Source organism: Caretta caretta, chromosome 2, assembly GCF_965140235.1.
Source record: "Caretta caretta isolate rCarCar2 chromosome 2, rCarCar1.hap1, whole genome shotgun sequence".
NCBI classification, from domain to species: domain Eukaryota; kingdom Metazoa; phylum Chordata; order Testudines; family Cheloniidae; genus Caretta; species Caretta caretta.
Genome location: NC_134207.1, coordinates 16,963,347 through 16,986,078, shown reverse-complemented (window position 1 = coordinate 16,986,078; position 22,732 = coordinate 16,963,347). Strand labels below are relative to the sequence as shown.

The following is a 22,732-nucleotide window of genomic DNA, read 5'->3' as shown; positions in this document are numbered from 1 at the left end:
TGGTAATTTTTGAGGGTTGGGGCGTTTTACTAAGCTATTGAGGACGTATGTAAGTGCTTGAGACTAAATGAAGTGTAGCTTTAAGTAACAGCACTCTTGTATTGTACTGCGTGTGCCAACCATCTATCGGTTGGACAGCCATGTCCCCATTGATTTACTTCCTGCCACCACCTCGGCAAGAGTAAAAGTTACCAACAGCTCTGGGTTCAGAAGACCCCAGGTAACACACTCAATAATACTGCGGAAAGCAATCCATTTATCAAGGAAATGGATAAAATCATAGCCTCATGGATTCAGAGAAAACGAAGATGACAATGGCCTATTGTGTTAAAAAGTGTAATTTTATAGCACTGGAGCTGTGGGTTCAATCCCTGGTTCTACCGCAGACTACCCATGTGAATTTTGGCAAGTCACTTAGCCTGCAAGATCGAGAAGTGCATGTATAAATTCATCTCCATTCAGCTAAGCACTTGCTTAACTTTTAGCAAGTCCCACAGACTTCAAGCACATGCTTAAAGTTAAGCATAAGTTCTAGTGCTTTGCTCTATAGGTACAGACTGAGGCACAGGATTTGCTGGATAGGAACAGACTGAGGCACTTAGGTGATTCTGACACAAGAAAATTAAGGCCCTGATTCAACAATCTGTAAAATAGCCTTAATAATACTTCCCTACCTTACAGGGATGTTAAGAGGATACATATATAACCGTTTATAAGATACTCAGATACACAGCAATGAGGGCCATAAAGGGTAGACAGACAGTCCTCCTCCCTGCCCACTGAGTTATTTACAGTATATTTACTTCTGTTTTCTCAAGTCCATTTTTAATGTCTCTAGTGGAGTTTGCACCACTTCTCTTAGTTGGCTTCTTCAGTCTAACAGACCACACAGTCAAGAAGTTTTTCCTGATATTTAATGTGATTTTTGTTTTCAGTTTCACCTGATTACTCCTAATTTTCATCACCATAAATAATCACTCTCCCTCTTCTGCCTTTGCAGTCTTTAAATACCAGAGGACAGAATAGGTCTTTCCCATGCCATTTCTAACTTCTATCATGTGTCCACACTCTTCCAAGGAACCTTGAAAGTGCCCATTTTGCCTTGCTATGATGATACAGCCTGACAAACAACATTTTGCCAAAGACCACATTGTAAGTATAAACACAGAATCCACACATATATAGGGGCATGACATAACTTGTATGCTTCATTGTAATTTCTTTTCTCAATGTTATTGGGATAACAGAGAACATGGGGAAGGGAGGGAAACAGGAAAGATCTTTGATAAGATCTGAGCAGACCAGTTGAGAAGAAAAACAGATGGGAAAGTACCTTTTGACTGTGAGCTGGGACAAAAGCACGATGTCCTGCTGTGAAAGATCCATAACATCAAGCATATCCATGGGAATTCTGCAGCTGCCACATGCTAGATTCCCTTGGGAGCTATCCAGCAACACAAGATGTCCTGAAAAGCATGATTACTATCAGTATAGACAAGTCTCCCTGTCATTTTCTCTGTAGGTAGTCAGTTCCAAATCTATCCCTGGTCAGAAAATACTGAAGTTGTTAGCAGCTGACAGTCCTGTGTAGACAGGCATTCACATCACAACTGAGACTAATTAACATTTTTATCAGTAGTCACAGCATGTAGGTCAACTGTAATATGGAAATGCAACACTCAGAGACTGTCTTCTCCTTATATTTTTGCCCAGTTCCAGCACAATGGGGCCCTGATCTTAGATTGGAGTCTGGAGGTGCTACTGTGATACAAATAGATCATCACAACATCGAGTATCTCAGCGCGAGAGATGTTTCTGTCTGTGACAGGAATGAGACATACTGGGGGTGTTGTGTGAGGAAGTTTTCATGAGGACTGGTTTCAGAGTAGCAGCCATGTTAGTCTGTATCCGCAAAAAGAAAAGGAGGACTTGTTAGTCTCTAAGATGCCACAAGTCCTCTTTTCTTTTTTCATGAGGACTGTCCATCTTATACCTGTTCTGTTGATAAACAGAGGACTGCAGTCTTGAGAATGGTCAAACCAGCACCTTTCATCAGGCACAGTGAAATATTTTGATTGGACCAACTTTTGTTGGTGAGAGAGACAAGCTTTCAAGCTACACAGAGCTCTTCTTCAGGTTTGGTAAAGGTACTCAGAGTATCACAGATGAATACAAGATGGTCCCTTAGAATATTGTACTTATGCAGTTCAATCTATCTGTTCCATCTTGTATTAAAGCTGTGATACTTTCCCAGACCTGAAGAAGAGCTTTGTGTAGGTGAGAGAGACAAGCTTTTGAACAACAGAAGTTGGTCCAATAAAACATATTACCTCACTCATCTTGTCTCTATAATATCCTGAGACCAATACGGCTACAACAACACTGGATATAGTAAAATATTTGACATGAATTACCTAAATAAAATATTTTAAGGTGAAAGAGGCAGTGCCTGGAAGAAAGAAGACTAGATGCGTTTGTCAGAAGCTCCTATGCTAATTTTGTAACACACCAGTTCACTTGCTTTCATTCACTTGGTCTGACTCATCACACACTTGTGTAGCAATAATGAAGAAAGGCAAACATAAAAGAGATCAGAGCATGGGTTTATAGTAAGCTTCTCTGAGATTTTGTGACTTGCCAGCTGCTACAATAGGCTCTGATAATTTAACCAGAAAAAAGAAAGTCATGCTGGAATTTTGGAACCAGAAGAAGTGATGAGAACCCACCAGGATACCCGCCTCACTAAGAGATGGTATGGAAGGCAACAGCATACAATTAGAATTTTTGGGAACATGATACCTAGCATGTGCATAGCACTTGCCTGTCTAGGTATTCATATGGCCCTCATCACCACAGCATCTGTGCATTAATCACGATCATTAATGGCATAATTAAATCAATTAAATTAATCATTAAACAGCACCCTTGTGAGGTAGGCAGGTATAATCCCCATTTGACAGATTGCAAACTGAGACAAAGGACAGATTATGTGAGTTGCCCAGACACACACTAGCTGAACTAGGAAATAAACCCAGGTCTCCTGAGCCCTAGTACAGTGATCTGTCAACTACTAGACCATCCTTCCTATCCCTACCACCTTTCACCATTGATTTTTGGTAGTTACATAAGCCTCAGACCATCCCTGTGAGCGAGGGACATATGTATTATATCCATTTCACAGATGATAAATGAAGGCAGACAGAAGTTCAGTGTCTCGCTCTGGTGGCAAAGCAAGTCACCAACACCATCAAGGACAGATGCCATTGCCCTGCTCAAACTGCCACTCCTCACAAGAATCCCAGTGTGATGGAAAATTTAATTCCCTCACATATGAACATAAAGGGTTAATTTATCCCAAACACAAATCCACAAAGTGCTGCCCTATTGCATCCAGTACAGTATCTTGACTCAAACGGTGGCCAGTGCCAGCTGCTGCAGTGGAAGAAACTCTGCTATATAGTTATGGGGTGACCCGCACCTAGGGTTAGTCCCTCTTACAGACCTGCTGTGGCCAGGAGGCTTCTGGCTCTAGCTGCCCTGTGCATGGCTCCTGTCCAGGAGCCTGCACCTTCTGATCTGGGGAGCTGAGGAGACCATTGGTTACAACCTGATCCTTAGGGAATCTCCAGCCTCTGAGAAGGATTACCACAGACACGTATCCTAGAGCATAGCCCGCAACACACCCTATGGCCAGAGAGCTGAAACTCTGGTGGCAGCAATACTGGGAAGTTACCAGGATGCAGCAGTGAGAGCCCCCTCAGCCATGGAGCACAGGACAAGGAGAAGCCAGGCCTAGGCACCCAGCCATGGGCCAGCAGCCCAGCCAGATCCCACTCCCAGTCTAGGGCAGACAGCAGCCCCAGTGCACCTACCTCCACCTGCTCCCCAGACCAGGGCGGGCAGCAGCCCCAGCACACAGACCCCTGCCACCACATTCCACCCAGCCCAGGGCAGCCAGCAACCCAAGCACCTCCACTACCGCCCACCGCCCAGCCCAGGGTAGGCAGCAGCCCCAGTGCACCCACCTTCGCCCGCTCCCCAGCCTAGGGCAGGTAACAGCCCCACCGCCCCTGCCGCCCAGCCCAGGGTAGACAGCAGTCAAGGCAGAGACTCAAGAACCTGCCAGTTACTGGATCACCAAATCGAGGAGATAAGCCAGATCCAACCAGGAGCACAGCAATCCCTATAACTCATGCCAAGCTGCAGCCTTGTCTGGCTTTCAGTTCTAGAAAATAAGGACATTTGCTACTGTTTATGCAGATAAGAATGAATATTCATCAAATATGCAAATCATGGCATTATATCATTACATAGATCTCTAGATTTCTGAGCCTTCTGCCTTACCAGGTAGCCAAGAGTCCTAACACACAGTAGTTAGCATTTGGCATATGCCTTGAAAATTGATGGGTTATAATCCCTTCCAAAGCTCTTGGTTGTTGTTTTTTTCAATACAACTTTATCACTGTAACTCAGATTATTCTTGCAGGATATATAAATGGCTGATCCTTTTTGGAACTCTAATGTACCCCAAACTTCTCAAAGGGTTAGAAGCCAAACTTTGAAAGCCACACATTGGAATAGCCATTCATTTCCAATCCTGCAGCCTATAACACTCATAACTTGTTAACACTACTGCAGAATTGAGACATTATTTCAGGGCTTTATTTGGATGAATATCATGTGCCTCTCCACAGAGCCTCTGATTCCACAGCCACCATGGCTAAAAATGATTGACTAATTTGTTTGACCTACCCATTCTAGGAATTGTCAGCTATTTGCATTCAAAGGCAAAGCTGTCTTTAAAAAAAAACCCTTGCTGCTGGCTTTGTGCTTATAAACCTAAATGACTTAGCTCTTTCTAGGTGAAAAGACATAAGCAAAGCAGCTGAAAATAGAAACAAATGGAGTAGAGAAAGAAATGTATTCAACTTTGATCCTCCACTTGGGAGCCCTTTTCCGGTAACAGCCATGGCTTGTGCTAATTTTGGAAAATTGAACATAATTAGAAATAAATCAGTGGATTCCTGGACTAGTGTTTGATCGTCTCTTACATAATGAAATAAGCTTTGATATATTTGTTAAAGCATCCGTTTGGCAGGGATATCACTTCTGGAAAATTAAGCAATTTAAATTCTAGATACAAGGTTATAACCCTTTGCCACGTATTGAAATGCCTTTGCTCGACTGGATAGGAACTAGTTTACCTTTTTTGCATGAGGCATGCTAGTTCATGGTGAAAAATTCACTGTTTCCCCCCTCCTTTTAAAATGTGTCAGAGAGAAAATTATATACCTGATAAAACAAACTGAAACCAACACAGTCTTTTCCAAACCACAGTCAGATTAAACAGTCTGAGGAAGGGCTCTGTGTAAACTTGAAAGTTTGTCTCTCTCAGCAATAGAAAGTTAGTCCAAATAAAGATAATACCTCACCCACCTTGTCTCTCTAATATCCTGGGACTGACATAGCTACAACACTGCATGCAACAGATGATAAAAATCCAGTCAGTCAGTCACCGGTGTTTGAGATATAAATCCTAGTTCTCAATCACTATGGGACTCGTGTGCCAAGAATGTGCAGCATCAGGCTACTACTCTGAAAACTTCCCTGCCACATAGATACCATCCCAACATACAGCCAGCATTGCATGTGGATCTCTGGGCTTTCCAATGATAATTTTATCTTCCCCATATTTTCAGGTTTCAGTTCTTTTCCTTGTGGATATTTCTATTTTTCAACTCTTTTCTCAGAGAGTGAAGCAGAGATCAGGTAGAATTTCCTCTAACTGCTCTGCAGGTCATATCAACATGCACAACTGAATACTTACAATAAACTACAACATGCGCCATATTTCAGAACAAACCCAAAAATTGGAATAGACCAATAAAACATTTTCTTTCCTGCCTAAACTATACAATATTTTCATTTGACATAGCAAAAGTTGGAAACATCCTCTATTAAATAAAGGTAATATTCCTAAACATTCTTCCAATTTAATGAAAGATTGAGTTGATAATTTAATTTCTGATTTTCAGGACAAGGGAAAACAATACTTGGATTTACTGCACCTTTTATTTTCAAACCTGTCATTATGCAAGGCACTGAATTTAGCCGTATGGAGTGGAAATCTATCAACTTCATGAAAAAATAAATTTGTTAGTCTCCAAGGTGCCACAAGTACTCCTTTTCTTTTTATGTAAATATTAACTCTCCTCACCACCTTTTTCATACCTGGACCTCATTCTCGTATAGCTCGTTTCTAGCCAGGACTCCCTGTGACATTGCACTCTATATGATTTTATAAAAAGATGCTAACGAGTGTGAATATAATGTAACTGGAATATGCTTCATGCAAAAGGTCTCTTGTAAGGTATCATTACAAAGCTTATAATCTACTGAGTGTGGTCATCCTATTTGTATAAACGTATCACTCTTGTATCTGAAACTAGAAATATGAAATATAACTCTGAGGTCCTATGGTAGTTGTGCAAAGTGTGGGCCATTAATGGTGGTTTGGAATCTTAATGACAGGTTTCAGAGTAACAGCCATGTTAGTCTGTATTCGCAAAAAGAAAAGGAGTACTTGTGGCACCTTAGAGACTAACCAATTTATTTGAGCATGAGCTTTCGAGAGCTACAGCTCACTTCATCATCAGATGAAGTGAGCTGTAGCTCACGAAAGCTCATGCTCAAATAAATTGGAATCTTAATGGCTCCCATTAACCAGGACAATTACCTGTAGATGGCTCTGTTTTACTTGTAAGTCTTCCTGTATACCTGTGGGCTGGCAAGTGAGTAATAAAGTCTTACAGTGACATGTGATTATGTCACCTGAACTGGACTTCATCTTTAACCTGGTGCTTTTCCATTGAGAAGAGGGGTGGGAACCTAGAGGGATAAAGGAGTCCTACCTTATGCAAAAGATATATAAATTGGTGGAACAGAACAAAGGTGGCAGCCATCATGAGAAATCCCCTAGCTACCACCTGAGCTGGAACAAGGGCTGTACCAGGGGAAAGGATTGTGCCCAGACTAGGAAGGCATCCAGTCTGTGAAAGAACCTTATTGAAACATCTCTGAAGGTGAGATTTTATTTGTATTCAGTTTTATTACTGTACTAGACTTAGACTTGCGTGTTTTATTTTATTTTGCTTGGTAATTCACTTTGTTCTGTCTATTATTACTGGGAACCACTTAAATCCTACTTTCTGTATTTAATAAAATCACTTTTTACTTATTAATTAACCCAGAGTATGTATTAATACCTGCAAAGGGGGGGCAACAGCTGTGCATATCTCTCTATCAGTGTTATAGAGGGTGAACAAGTTATGAGTTTACCCTGTATAAGCTTTATACAGGGTAAAACGGATTTATTTGGGGTTTGGACCCCACTGAAAGTTGGGCATCTGAATGTTAAAGACAGGAACACTTCTTAAGTTGCTTTCAGTTAAGTCTGCAGCTTTGGGGCACATGGTTCAGACCTTGGGTCTGTGTTGGAGCAGACTGGCGTGTCTGGCTCAGCAAGACAGGGTGCTGGAGTCCCAAGCTGGCAGGGAAAACAGGGGCCGAAGTAGTCTTGGTACATCAGTTGGCAGCCCCAAGGGGGTTTCTGTGATCCAACCCGTCACACTCCCCTCCCCGAATAAGGGAAGGGCAGGGTGGTCACACAGCCATCTGACACCTGTTACAACTGCCACGTTGAGAACACCTGGACTAGTGTGAAGCAAAAATGAGTCAACATCACTGTTGAGCTTAGAACTTGGGAGTTCTGGATTCTCAGTCCCATACTTAGGAAACGCCTCTAATTAAAAACAAATACAGATATGTGCAGTAGGAATAATTACTTGCAAACAAACAATGGACACAACCTGTGTCTATTGTGGCCGTGGCAGTTTTCCACATACAAAGCTGCCAATTATCAGCAACAGGCGCTCCACACATGAAGCAGATGCTGCATCGGGTCCCTTATTTCAGCACTGCTGTAGAACTAATAGCGATTGTATTTTCTTTTAAAATGGAGATTAAAAATAATTCTAAGGTCTGTTTATGGGCTCTGCTGGCTCCACAGGTTGTTTGCTGTTTTTCCATTCTTACAGGAAGAGTGAAATGAATTATATCACAGCCTGAGGGTACACCAAACACTTCATCCTCCTGTGTTTCCCCAGTGTGAAATAGACTTGAAAATGGAACGAAATGGAAGAAATAGCTGAAAAGAACTAACTACAAGGTCCACATGCAGCACCATTTATTACAGGAAAGCAGGAGAGAGGCCAGAACATTTCATTTAGAGACCGGTAAATAAATGACTCTTTAGTCTGCCCAGCACACCAAAATAAAAAAAAAAAAAATCAGAGCAAATTATTTGGTTTGGTTCAAAAAATGTTCAGAATTTATCTCACACAGTTTTCTGGCCTTTAAAAACTTTTCTCTGTCAGAAACCATCAAGTCAAATTTGCAAATAATTTCAGGTTGACCCAAACCTGAATTTTTTGGCAAATAAAGTATTTCACAGCTCTAATATTTTTTGTGGGGGGGAAGAGGAGAGAAGGGGCCCGTCATTTCCAGTGGGAAAACCTGAGGCCTGTGAAGCTTGGACAAGTGTTAGCTGAAGATGGGAGGTTCACAGTCCACCATTGCTTACTCCTTGCTAATCACACAGCACTGATTAGAGAGTCCATACTTTCCCCAGCTTCACTCCTGGTGCCACGAGGGACAATCTGTCCCTGAAGGGGTACATAGTATGGAAGGGCAAAGATGGCATCACCCTCACTCACAGCTTCATCAAGAGGAGATGTAGTTTCCACTGGAGGCAACATAGGAGCCTGTCAGGTGAGGCTGAGAAGAATGGGGCAGATTCCTTAGTATACCAGTGAAGTCAATGGAGCCCCACTGAAATCAATGGGGCTATGACCGTTTACATCAGCTTCCCCAACTCCACGGCTGAGAGGAGACTGCAGCAACTTTGTGCCACCGTAATCTTCTCACTGGCGGGCTGCCTGCCACCAGGAGCTCTGTACCTTGTTCACAATGGCAGAAGCCAGCATAAAACAAGAAGTGAATTTAGCCCGAATTTGTTCCTTTGCATTTTTCCTAATGTTTACTCCTTTGTGGAGTGCTTTATCAAGAGTCCCAATAAACTGTCACTTGCGTCACTCCGTCCTGCCCTCCTTCCCAATTCCTTAAAGGAATCAAATGAGTCTCTCTTTGGCAAATCTGTGCTGGCTGACTTTAGCCAACCTATACTTTCTCAAGAATTCTCCTCTGTCTGTAATCAGTAAATGCACCTAAAACTAATGAGCATGGCTTTCACAGACACAGGCTCTCTTTGCATAGTTTTGGTGCTTCTGATTATTTTCTGTTGGATATAAGTTACCATTTTCAGTAAGAATTTGTATCCTTCCCGGCTGCAAGGAAAAGCTTCCAAGCATGAACCAATGCAGTGCTCTCTTCCTGGGTCTTCAAACAGAAACAACAGAAGGAACAGTGCTAAAGAGCAAATCCTACCCACCCATTCCCAGCATTTGCATGCATCGAGTGTTCCCTGGCAATAGAATCAATGCAACTGCACTGCACAAGAGTGTAAAAGGGCCTGTAATCCCCTACATGGCAGGATGGCTAGCAGGTGGAGTGGGGTGTAGTTAGCTGGGAGGAGGAGCAATCAGAGTAAGTATGCTCTAATGCTCACTGATGAGGGGAACGGGTACGGGGCACACTGGGGCTGCGAAGATGTACTTCAGTCATTGGCACAAACTAGCTTCTGTGGAGCTTCTCTGTAGCCTTGAGAAAAAGAGCATTCCTCCTTTAACCCTTGTGCATCTGCCCAAGTCGTAATTCAGCTATTTGGGCTGTGTGTGTGGCTGAAGATTTGAGCCTAGGGGCATGTCTTCACTAGCAACACTGAAGTTGCAGCAGTTTAACGTCACTGTGTAGTCGCAGCACCAGTGCTGGGAGAGCTCTGTAAAATACCCCACCTCCGCGAGAGGAATAGCTAGATAGTGCTGGTGCACTATCTACATTGCCACTTTCCAGCGCTGAAACTTGCAGAGCTCAGGGTGGTGTTTTTTCACACCCCTGAACGGGAAAGTTGCAGTGCTGTAAAGTGGCAGTGTAGACAAGGCCTAAGAGAGATGCGAGGTGCCCAATGCTCCTTAGTAGAATATAGACTCTGAAACCTAACCATGACCATTTAAATGCCTACATTTAAATGTTTTCACAGTCATCTGATTAAGAACACCGATGTTACATGCTTATCTAGTGCAGATGGTTTTATATGAAAGGATAAAAAAGCTCAAAAAGTTTTAATTTGCTCCATCAAATTAGATAGATATATGTGTGGGGGGGAGGGGAAGACTGTGTGCATACACATGGACAGATGCATGCACGTCATCCCCCTTGAGGTGGAGTGGGGATAGCAAGAACTCTGGAGAGAGGAGGAATATTTGCAGGAAAAGAAGATCTGACGATCCTAGAAAAGCATTTTGGGATGAATTTGAGGACTGAAGTAAAGCTGTGTGAATAAATGATGTTTTGGTTTGCTAACCCATTTGGCCCAAAACATCTCATTTGAGGTATTTTAACTTTAAAAAAATTGAAGTAAAATTTGGAAAGAAAAAAGTCAGTTAAAATATCTTTAGAATACATGTGTATAGATAGGACTGGAAGGGTCCTCAAGAGAAAACAAATGTTTTGATTTTTTGGATTTTTTTGTTGACTGAAACAATTCGGCAGATTCGACACGAATTTGCAAAACGTTTCAGTTGACCCGAGTCTGCATTTCTGTCCAAAAAACATTTGTGCTGACAAATTTCACCCAGTTCTAGTCTCAAGGAGGTCGAGTGAGGATGTACGTGTAAGACAAAGCTGACCAAAATAAAATTTCCATGGACCTTCATTATGAATTGTCTGGTCAGATGTCTTGCAGGATGAGGTCCATATAGAGAACTGTGGAATCTGGACCAATGTTTTGTGAAATCTTGATTATCAAAAGTTTGAGATTAAATTACATGACATGATGTCTCTGTGTTTAATTTGGCCCACTGGAGGTCTTGTGGAGAGATAGGAATACTTGTGGCACCTTAGAGACTAACCAATTTATTTGAGCATAAGCTTTCGTGAGCTACAGTTCACTTCATCGGATGCTGTAGCTCACAAAAGCTGATTCTCAAATAAATTGGTTAGTCTCTAAGGTGCCACAAGTACTCCTTTTCTTTTTGCGAATACAGACTAACACAGCTGCTACTCTGAAACTTGTGGAGAGATAGTATTTCAGAATGTAATCTGAGAAGAGCACTGTGGATTGACTTCCAACACCTGGAAACGGCTTCATTTGGAAGAATTCTGCTTCTAAACCACATCTCTATAAAAGCAATACAAATTTTTATCTTCTCATTGTTCATACATTTTTAAATATTTCTGTTTAATTAACTTATTTGATTGATTGCGTGGGCCCATTTTTTGTCTTAATAAAAGCAAAATGAAGTTCAAGTGTATGTATAATTAAATTGAATGTGAAGTCACAAATGAATTCCAAAGTAGTAGAGTTTCTTTTATTTATCATGAGTAAGGCTACATGTCAGTTATGGAGGTCACAGATTTCCGTGACTTTCCATGACCTCTGTGACTTCTGCAGCAGGCGGCGCAGCTGGGCAGATCAGGCAGTCCCTGCGCCAACCACACCAGTCGCTGCTGAGGCAGTTTGAGTGTGGGAGGGGGCTCAGGGCTGGGATGGTGCTTACCTCGGGGGTGGGGGAGCAATCCCCAGAAGCGGCCAGCATATCCCTGCAGCTTCTAAGCGGAGGGGTCAGGGGTCTCTGTGCGGTGCCCGCGCCCACAAGCGATGCCCCCGCAGCTCCCATTGGCTGTGGCTCCTGGCCAATGGGAACTGCAGAGCCAGAGCTCATGTCAGGGGCAGCACAGGGAGCCCCCCTGGCCTTCTCTCCCCCTAGGAGCTGCAGAGACATGCCTGCTGCTTCTGGGAAGCTGTGCGGAGCCAGGTAGGGAACCTGCCAGCCCCGCTAACACTCCTTGTGTGTGGACTCTTATATTGCTTTAGCCTGAGCCTGTAAATTCACCAGTGCAAGCTAAACCAATATAAGCCAGGTTTAAACCAATGCAAGAGCATCAACACACGAAGTTGCACCAGTTTAACTAAATTTGGTATACAAATCAGGCCTTCAGTTAAACCAGTGTAACACCGTCTGTAGCTCAGGGCTTAGAGAAGGGTCTAAAGTGAATTCTGTACAGGCAAAAGGTTCCAGTTTGACAGCCCTTGAAAGTGAAGTCCCCTCTTTAACCAAAGGACAAGAAGGGCACTGGCAAAGCAAGCTTACCCATACTACCCAGCCAATGTACCTCAACTCCGACCTGGAGGGACTACCTCTAGTGAGGAGAGGACAGTTCAGTCTCTGGCTGTATCTACTAGGTCTATCTAATGAGGGTACCAATTAGTAATGATGGTGGTAGCTTCTGCAATATGGATATCTGCCCTCTAGCACTGGACTAAGTACACCTAGTGATTTAAAAGAAAAACCCCACCTAATAAGCCACCTTACTGCTCTCTAGGTTATCAGCTCTCTTCTATCAATTTTCTAAGAACTAACAATCAGTTCCGTGCTATGAGTTGCCTTTTCATTTACTTATGGAGCTACTTTCCTATTTCTCTCAACCAACGCAGTCCTCCCCTCTGGCCTCGGGGCTGTCATTTTCTCCATACCTCCTCCGACAGGACTTTGAAACTTTCTCTCATTTTCATGCTGACAACTTCCTTCAAGCTTTGAAACACCATGCTAGTGTAACAGCACAGAACTGGAAGGTAAATATATGGGTCAACGATCTCCTACTTCAATTCACATTGTCTGATTATTGACAAACTAGACTATTACAGTTCCTTTAGGGCACTTATGGTCCGTGGTGCTAGTTCTTAATCCACAGATCAATGACATGATGTAACACAGTGGCACTTTTAGAGCCAGTTACAGTTTTGCTTGTCACCGTGAGCACAAGGTGCCTTTCGTCATTGGAAACTCAGGAAAACACTGTGTACTAAAATGTTGTGAAATCTTTCATGTTTTAAAGCAACCACTTAGAAGGGACAAAACAGCTGATTATTATTTTTTTTAAAAATCACAAAGTTGAAATTACCAATTGTAGTTAAACAAATGTATTCTTTTGATTTTCTTTGTAGGTCATTTTTAAGATACAAAAGCATCAAACGCTCCACATTTTATTTTTGTTCCTTCCCATATGACAACTTAATGCACAAATAAAAACAAAGGGCTGCCTATGCTGATCATTACAATATCTTTGAAAATTTGTTTTCAAAAAGATGTATAAATTGACAGGCAACACTACTGCCAGGGCTCATTCCAGGGCTATTATTATTTACAGGCAAATTAAAAAGTACTGAAAATAGATATCTGTAACAGTAATACTGAAAAAGCCATAGCTAATGAGTAGCTAGAGAAGGCAGCAACGATTCTGTAGTCCATTTCCAGTACATCTTAAAATTTCTTTTAATCACACATGATGACATTCAGACAGTCTGTATAATGCCATTTGTGCCACTCAAACCCCCAAGTGAAGGGCTTAAAGGAGGCTCAGATGGTGGGAAGGGTCTTAAACTAGGAGCTCTGTGCACTGATATAGCATTGTGAAAGGATGTATCGGCCCTGCTTAATCCCTAACTGAAAAAGAGGTTAACCTCTCCTGATCTTTTCTCTCCCCTTGAACAAGTTCAGAAGGGAAGAACTACAAATTGTCTGCTTCAGAGATGGGGGCCGGAGGGAAGAATGCTTGAGGAAGGTCAGGCTAAACATCCAAGATCTTAGAAGTGGGATGTGCCTCCAGCAAAGACATTTTCTGTTTCTCGCTTGACTCACCTTAACTTTTTTTTTCTTCTTGGTCTAAACATTGTCTCTTGAGGTAAAGACCTTGCTGGCTGTATCTGTATATTTTTTCCTGCGGAGTCATTGCAGGGGCTTTCAAGCACCATTCATCTAAGGCAGGGGTTCTCAAACTTCATTGTACCGCGACCCCCTCCTGACAACAAAAATTACTACACGACCCTGGGCGGGCGGGGGAGGACCGAAGCCTGAGCCCGCCCCAGCCCTGCCACCCCAGGTGAGGGGGCCAAAGCCCAAGCCCCATCACCTTGGGAGGGGTGACCAAAGCAGAAGCCAAGGGCTTCAGCCCCAGGCAGGGAGCCTGTAACCTGAGCCCCATTGCCAAGGGCTGAAGTCCTTAGCTTCAGCTTTGGCTCCAGGAGGTGGGGCTCAGGCTTTGGCTCCAAACCCCAGCAAGTCTGAGTCAGTCGCGACCCACAGTTTGAGAACCACTGATCTAAGGACCTTAAAACAATATGCAGTCACTGAATCAAAAGCTCCCATATTGCAAACCAATGGTGAGAGTGTCAAATCCAGCCAAAAAGGGTGGAAGAAGGAAGGCAATCACTACTTTGCAAACTCATCCCTCTGCTTCCAGAAAGTAGAAACTCCCTTACTTGATCACCAAGCAATTCATTTGGGGGTCCAGGGAATCTGGAAGGGCATGGTGGATCCTATCCACCATCTCCTTTAAGCACTATTTCTGGGGGCCAGGTCAGTGCCAGTTACTACTGCTGAGGAAACAGTCTGTGAAATGTACCAGACTGTCAGCCCCTTGGGATCTCATGGGCTCCCCACCAGTGTGCTCAACCCTGTTCTGAAAGGACCAATACTAATGGAGGGAGAAGACAGTACAGTCTCCAGACCCATTCGATGCCCGGCTTCTGTAGCCTACAGAGACAATAGTTGCTTCTGTTTATATAGACGTGCTGAATTGTAAGTAGGCCCCAAAATCCATTTCCTAAAAATAGGCTTCACAATAGTCCAGGGAGGCCTGGTAAAGTATGAGTAAGGTGAAGAGAGACAATTCAGAGACAAGTTAGAGATAAGTTAGGGCATAACCCCAGGCCACGATGTAAACATGTTTTGGTCCTAACTGGGTTTTTTACAAGCGTTTTAGATGAAATGTGAATGTTCTGGAAGAATGCTATCTATATTGATAGTTACTGGAATGGCATTTATGCAGCTGTTAATTAAGACTATGCTTAAGTTTAAATAGCCAGTGAGAAAGTAGAAAAATATGTAATTATCTTAGCAGAAATGTAGATATGGTTAAAGGTGAATTTAATGTTAATTAAGAAGCTCTATTATAATTGATTAAAAAAGGGTAGCACATAATTTTAGGTTAGACGTGTCCATCCACCATCAAGGTACCATTAGAGAATGGGTATAATCCTTTCTCCTCAATTAGGGACTGATAACCCCTAAATACATCATTTCATCTTAGAATGAAAATATCAACACAGTGAATGATTACATTATAATGCCTGTTTACTTAACTATTTTATATTAAATGCAGTCTTTAATTTTACCATTCATTGTGTCATTCACAGTCCTCCTCTAAATTAAATGATCTGTAACTGTCCTGGTAGCTCAAACCTTAAAAGATTTCCGTTTGGTTTAATTCCTTATCTGTAAACTACTAATTGGGAATACATAAATCAAAAGTTACACTTCTCTACTGGGCACATGAACAGGTAGAGATGGGCCAAAACTGGATCCAGTCTGGACTGGAATTCTGTGGCTTGCCCTTATGTCTACAATGCGGTCAGTCAAAACCCCAGATCCAAATACACTCAAGTTTTGGATTTGCATCTGTAGTTTAAGACCCCTCTTTACCAACAAGGCTGCCAATTGTACAATGGTTATACTTGTTCAGTAGGAACTGATCTAACATGTTTTACACAAGCCATCAGATGGCAATAACTATTGGCCAATACTGATCTGGGGCCTGATTTAATTCCTTTTAGTTAATGAGAGTCTCTCTTTTGTCTAAATGGGGATTGGATCAGATCCTTGTTATTAGCTCTTTAAACATACAGCGCTTTGGAGAGCCCTCCCCAATCCACCTTGAAAAAATGTTTCTTTATTTGTTAATTACTATATAGAATTATTTATTTTCCCCCAGAGGCTCTCTTATCCAAGCTTTTCTTTTCTGCTGACTTTAACGTGAAGAGAAAGATGCACAAGTGGCATTGCTCAAATGGGTGTTTAAAGGGTTATTATGCAAGTTAAAAGGTTAACATGTCAATATATATTGGATGCAATACACAGATGGGCTTTTCGTGGATCAAGTCACATCCGGAATTAAATAACTCAGGAATAGAAGCAGTTTTAATGAGCCAATAAGACAATAGTTGTTGCATAGGATTGGGAAACAAATTAATGATACAACACACTCTCTTGTATAAGGTCACAGCATGCTTACAACAAATTATAAGGTCTTGTTCCCACAACTAAAACAGCCGGGGATCTTATTTCTTCATTATAATAGAGCTGATTAATTGATTTTTTGCTAATTCTCACCCAGGGTATTTCTGAAACTTGAAGAAATGAATGAACCAACAACTAAACAAAATACCACCAGCCTTGTAACAAGGGTGACCCTAATTTTAGACCATATCTTCAAAATCATTGCTGCTGAGCTTCCTAAGTCTGATCCTGCTCCCAGTGAAATCAGTAGGGATTTTGCCATTAACATTGACGGAAGCAGGACTGGGCCCACTGGATTTACTTCACCGCCCCCCACATGCCAACCAAACATCACACTAGGAACCAGTCCAGATACACAACAACATTTTAGATTTCAAAGCCACAGTTCATGCAGTACCTCGCTACAGGAGATATATGAAAGTAGTAGCTGATCCTTTATGAATGATCATGGTAGTGCATAGAAGCCCCAGTCAGGACTAGGACGCCACACTAACCAAGAGCAGAAGGGCTCAATAGTAGCTAGACAGCTGGAGTTCTGGGGTGGCTGCTTGTTACACTGCCCCTGTTTCCTCTATCCACCTACTATGACTCATCAGAATGGAAGCTCACTGGGGAAGAGGACTAGTTTTTCATTATGTACAGGTTTCAGAATAACAGCCGTGTTTGTCTGTATTCGCAAAAAGAAAAGGAGTACTTGTGGCACCTTAGAGACTAACCAATTTATTTGAGCATAAGCATACTGTCAGTACGCATCCGATGAAGTGAGCTGTAGCTCACGAAAGCTTATGCTCAAATAAATTGGTTAGTCTCTACGGTGCCACAAGTCCTCCTTTTCTTTTTGCAAATGGTGAGATATAGTCACTACACGGTATCTCGTGGGATTTCAATATATAGCCTATAATGCTGCAGTGTTCCACTAAGTGGACAGGAGTTACAGTATCCAGGCAGACAGATTGACTAGGAGATGCATGTATAGGGAGTTTGGATGGTAAAGAGTTAAATAACTGCCATGAATTTCTATTCAAAGTAGGTTTTAAAAATGTTATTAAATACCAACTACCGAGAGAGCACTGTTAGAGTCCAACAGGTTGCACTGATATCCTTATAACCGTCTATATAACACTTTCTGGTTTTACCATGCTTAAAACATCTTTTAATGATTTATCAACCCTTTATTAGGTATTTATTAATGTACCCTTAGTGTGACTCAAGTACTGGTGTGAAGTAAAAACAACAGAAGTGGACAGAATACTTGTTGGCACTGGAGAAAAGAAACTATGCATTAAAACTACAGCTATTAACTAAGGACTGAATTCACATGCCAGCAGCACCCAGCCAAATATCTGTGGCGGGTGCTGGACAGAAGTGCCAGGAATCCTCTCCTAAAGCTGCAATGTCACTTCAAAGTGGCTTCTTCAGCTGACACACTCCACAGCCCCACCATGGGAGAGAGGACAAAGGGGATTCCCCACCCTACCGCCACCCACGTCCTGAGCCCTGCTGTGCAAGGCAAACCCTGTACATCCCACCCTCAATATCCTGCCCCTCTGCTTGTGTAGCAGAATTGCCCCAGTTCTGCTGCATGGGGAGCGTCCACAGTGAAGTCAGCTGTAGGACTGGTCCCCTCACAGGATAACACTTCTAGCATTGCTATCATCCTTCAAGAACGTAGAGCATCATTTTGGGGACATGGTCAGCCTTTATTTGGCTACAGAAGTGATTCACTCCTCCTGCTACAATGCTCACCCTCTCAGGCCACATCTACACTACTCGCTGGATCGGGTCTATCGGGGATCGATTTATCGAATCTAGTGTAGACGTGATAAATCAATCCCCGATCGCTCTGCCGTTGACTCTGGAACTCCACCAGGGCGAGAGGTGGAAGCGGAGTCGATGGGAGAGCGGCGGCCGTCAATCCCGTGCGGCAAGGACGCGAAGTAAGTGATTCTAAGTCGAGCTAAGATATATCGACTTCAGCTACGTTATTCTCATAGCTGAAGTTGCGTATCTTAGATTGATCCCTGCCCCTAGTGTAGACCAGGCCTTAGAAACAAACCGGGCTGTTCGCCCTGAAGCCAAGAAAAGATCAGCACATAGGGAAATAGAATCATCTGATCCAAACGCAGGGTTTCTAATGATATTTTAAATGCACTTGAGCTTCCAATACAGATTGGAGGTCACTGCGCAATGAGTATCAGGGGGAGGGGGCAAAACCAATGTAGGAACAGGCTGATGGGGCTATTTTTATTTTTGCTGTTGCAGTTTAGCGCTATCTATCTATGTAGGTAATTACAGAGCGGCAATCACTGCTGTATGTAGGTGCCAGCTATAGGCATAAGGAAAGGAAGGAAAATTCACACAGGATTTCAGGTCTCTGCTTAGAATTACTCAGTGGCTTTTTATTTTTTAATTTCCTCCACTGTAAGATATAGCTGTGTCTTTGCCACCCCCACCCGCACCCACTATAGGAAGGGCTTCACAAAGAGGGAGGTCTTGTATTTCAACACAGTGCTCTACTTAAAATAACTACTGTACACATAATGTTCCACCGAGATGCCCTGTATCCTGCACAGAACTTTTGCTAAGTGACACTCAATCCCTGGCCTTTTTGTTAAGTTATAAAATATAGGGCCTGATTCTCTTCTCACTTACACTATTCACTAGTCTGACTGCATTGGCTTCAGTGGAGCACACCGGTAAATGAAGCGAGACTCAAGCCCACAGAACTGGCATGGAACTGTGTTTTATTTTGCTCCCTCAGTCTTATTGCCAAAAAGAAAAGGAGTACTTGTGGCACCTTAGAGACTAACCAATTTATTTGAGCATAAGTTTTCCGTGAGCTACAGCCGACAGTGCAGATTCAATTTCACAACTCGATCTATTTCTCTGGCCTCAGTAGGTCACAAGGCTCTAGAGCTCCCAGATAATCCTCCAACAACATCCGCAGAACTACTCAAACCGGGCCGCTTTACTGAAGACCATGTGGTAAAAGCTGCACCTGTAGTTGTCAGCCTAACTCGGCTCAGGCTGTGCCCCTTCCAGCAAACCACACCTCTGGTTTCAAGCCAAGCCCCTTCCCTTCCAATGGACTCCTGAAGAAACCCTCCTCTGCCTTGGCTGCAAAACCTTCCCTCTCCTGCGGAGCTCTTTCCTCCTGTCTGAACGCTGGGGAGGAGGTCTGGACACACAATTTCTCTAGCCTCATCTCCTGGCTGTTGTGGGAGTCTCCACCACCCACCCTTGGCATCTCAATGTTTGGGTTCCCATGCCTCCCCTTGGTGCTTGCATTGTGAAGGGCTTGGAAGCACTTTTGTGCTGACTGGAAACCCACTTGCTCTGCCTAGGAGCACTCAGAGGCGAAGCAGCAATCCCAGCAGTGTAAGACAGCCTGAGCCAAGATCCCAGAGACACTCCAGTAACAAAGAAAAATGATAGCACTTGGACACTAGGGGAGTTAATAAAATCATGTCCCTCATCCAGTTCCCGGGAGCTGACAACCATGACTGCGTAAGTGCCGCAGTTAGCAATAACCTGCACGTTATTCAAGAATTAATAATATGGAGACAGTGCAAAATCCAATTGGAATTTACCTAACCCAATACAAGAGCTAAGACATCACATTACTGAACCGAGCTGGGAACTGTTTACCTGATATCGGTACAGCGAGAAGGGAAATGAGTTTTGTATCCTTGCCAGTCAGGCATTGTCAGCTCAACACAATTATAATTAGAAGCTAGAGACACACTGGGGAAACTATTCATCTGCTATTTCAGACTCAAATATCTAGAACTGATTATTTTGCTTTTTCAGCCTCTGTCTTATTATCTAATTACAAAAGGAATTGAAGGTGGATACAAGTACCCAGCTTGTTATGAAACGGATGGAGAGATGAGAGATACCAAAATAATTAAATTCCAAGCTTGAAGTGAGCTAAAACAGCACATTTTTACACTTCTGAGAACACTAGTTTGGCCAGTGCCCAAGCACACAGTTTGTTAGCTTTAGGTAGTTTATAAATGTGTCTCACAGCCTTGCCAGTCTTTCCAGCATACTGCTTATTACTTTGTCTCTGATGGCAGCGAGCATGTATCCCCTTGGGGATAGCTACAGTACATGCATTCCCTTTACAAAATCCTAACCTGCCAGTGGGTGCCAGTTCTGCTGACCACTTTGCATGCATACCACTGAATTCCCTCTCTCAGGTTTGCTGGGGAGTTTTGTTTTGTCTTTTCTATGTATTATGGTCTTTGCTTCTTGTCCGTTGGACAGATATTCTTATCTACAAATATTCTACACCCAATAATCAGTGCATCAGGTAACATTAATCCGGTAACACAAATATGAGGAACAGAATTCACTTAGAATAAGGCAATTACAGCATTTGCTCTAGATTGTACCATGAATATTTTACACACTTCAGGGCTGTCCTGTGCATGGTCTCCATCTCTTGATTCTCTGCTTTTCCTCTCTCCACATTCTCTCCCCCTTTTCTGCTAAATCTTAACACTGCCTCTTTAGCCTTATGCCTCAGTTTGACTTTACTGGAGTTGCACCAACTTACAGTGGATCTGAATTTGGCCCAGTGACAGCCTATATTACTGCATATTCCAATCCGCACATAGAAGGGGAAAATAACTGGTAAAATAATACCTAGAGAAAGCAGTCAGCATTATATCACAATGTTGTATAACAGTGCTTCTAAAAAAGAGGAGCTCTGTTTGTACAAGTTTGATTAGTGTTTACATTTGGCATAACGTTAGTAGTATTGCTCACTGCTAGACTGGATGGAATAACCAGGGAAAGACAGATGCTACTCTCAAAAATATATTTGAGTCATTGATCACTAAATTTCACAGCCTTACTTTTGAGGACAGTGACTTATATTGGCCTTGTAAACCAAGGACTTTAATGCATCTCTTCTCTAAAGACCCAACTTTTAAACATGGGTGCCACAAACTAGGAGACTGGATCCATACTGTAGATATGTAAAAAGTTGATTAAGGCATGTAAATGCTGATTGAGGTATAAAATCCCTTTTTCATTAACTTTATAAGTGCTAAATATTATGAATTATTATTTGGCTTCATTTTCTGACACTGAGCTACCCACCATTCCCTGGGAAGTGATAGGACGTAAGAGAGAGACAAAGAGAGCACACATGTGCAACATACGAAAGGTGCCAGATTGACAGCTCTGGAGAGGGAAGACCTGTCTTTATCCACAGAACTGGTACAGCACACGCAGCAGCAGTGCAAACTTTATAGGGCAACATGGGGGAATGTGCTCCTCCCTGACCTGGAGGGACCACCTCCTGGGGAGAAAGAGGAGTTCAGTCACCATGCCCAATCCAGCTTTGGCCTCTGCTGAGGCTGACAATAAGGCTGCCAATGAGCATCAAATATGGTACCAGTTTGTGTGATATGGGTGACTGAGACAGTCAATTCACTTCACGTTATTTATTTGGAAATGGAAAATGAAGTAAGTGTTTTAAGATCTTTGAGTGAAAGACAATTCACCAGTCACTGTAGTGTTAGGTAGTATAAATACCTTACATAGATGGACAGAAAGATTAAAGATGGTGTATTAATGTAACATGTTTTAGAACATCACTAGATCGCAGGAACTCCACCACAGACCAGGGTGAATAATGGAGTTTTAGTTCTCTAGCAATTCCAAAATTTTGTTTTGGATCAAAATGAAACAAAACTTCAGAAAAAAATAGTGAATCAAAACATTTATTTTGGGTTAAACAAATATTTCATTTTGATTTTGAGCATCTGTTACTATCTTCATTTTCCATTTTTAAAAAGAAATTTGAAAGCAATTTCAAAACAAGAAGTGATTTTCAATTGAAAAAGTTCATTCAAACAATGTTAAAACAAAGCGTTTAGACTTTTTCAGATTTTTATTTATTTACCCCGCCCCGCCCCGCCCCCCACACGAACAATTTGGCAAAAGTGTCATGAATTTGCAAGATGCCACAGTGTCACCAAATCTGTGTTTTTCAACCACAGAAAAAAGATTTTGTCCAAAGAATTTCACCCAGCTCTACTCCACAGTACACACAATGGCTACTCCCATAGCTACTTCCTAGCAGGAGCTGAGATAGACTCCAGATTCTCTTGCTTTTGACAATACAGCCCCCTTTTAACGACAGAGGGCAATGATCGACTAGAAAGTTCATTATAATATTGCTTATGGATGACAATACCTGCATTAACAATACACGACACTTACGCAGGTCTGGGTCAGGAGCAAGACTACGCCCCACGCTGAGGATTATGGGGACATAGCATACCCCTTTACTCCTCTGTGCAGGCCGCTTGCATCAGGGGCCACAATGTGGTGGGGTTGAGGAGAGAGCATCCAAGGCTCCCCTCCTGCGTAGGATGACATGGAATGGATGTAGGCTTGGGTTC

The 22,732-nt window shown here is 42.6% G+C and overlaps 1 protein-coding gene across 2 annotated transcripts in view; it reads right to left on the bottom strand.

The window, feature by feature from the left end:
- The window catches only part of KCNQ3 (potassium voltage-gated channel subfamily Q member 3), a 272,480-nt gene that overhangs the window by 99,113 nt on the left and 150,635 nt on the right, over window positions 1–22,732 (bottom strand). Inside the window, exon 2 of one of the 2 annotated variants that reach the window (XM_048841689.2) lies at window positions 1,334–1,466. The exons of the other annotated variant lie outside the window; for it this stretch is intronic. Within the exon in view, the coding sequence (XP_048697646.1) occupies window positions 1,334–1,404 (71 nt within the window). The 5' untranslated portion in view covers window positions 1,405–1,466. The remainder of the gene's footprint in view (window positions 1–1,333; window positions 1,467–22,732) is intronic. 2 annotated transcript variants of the gene reach the window in all.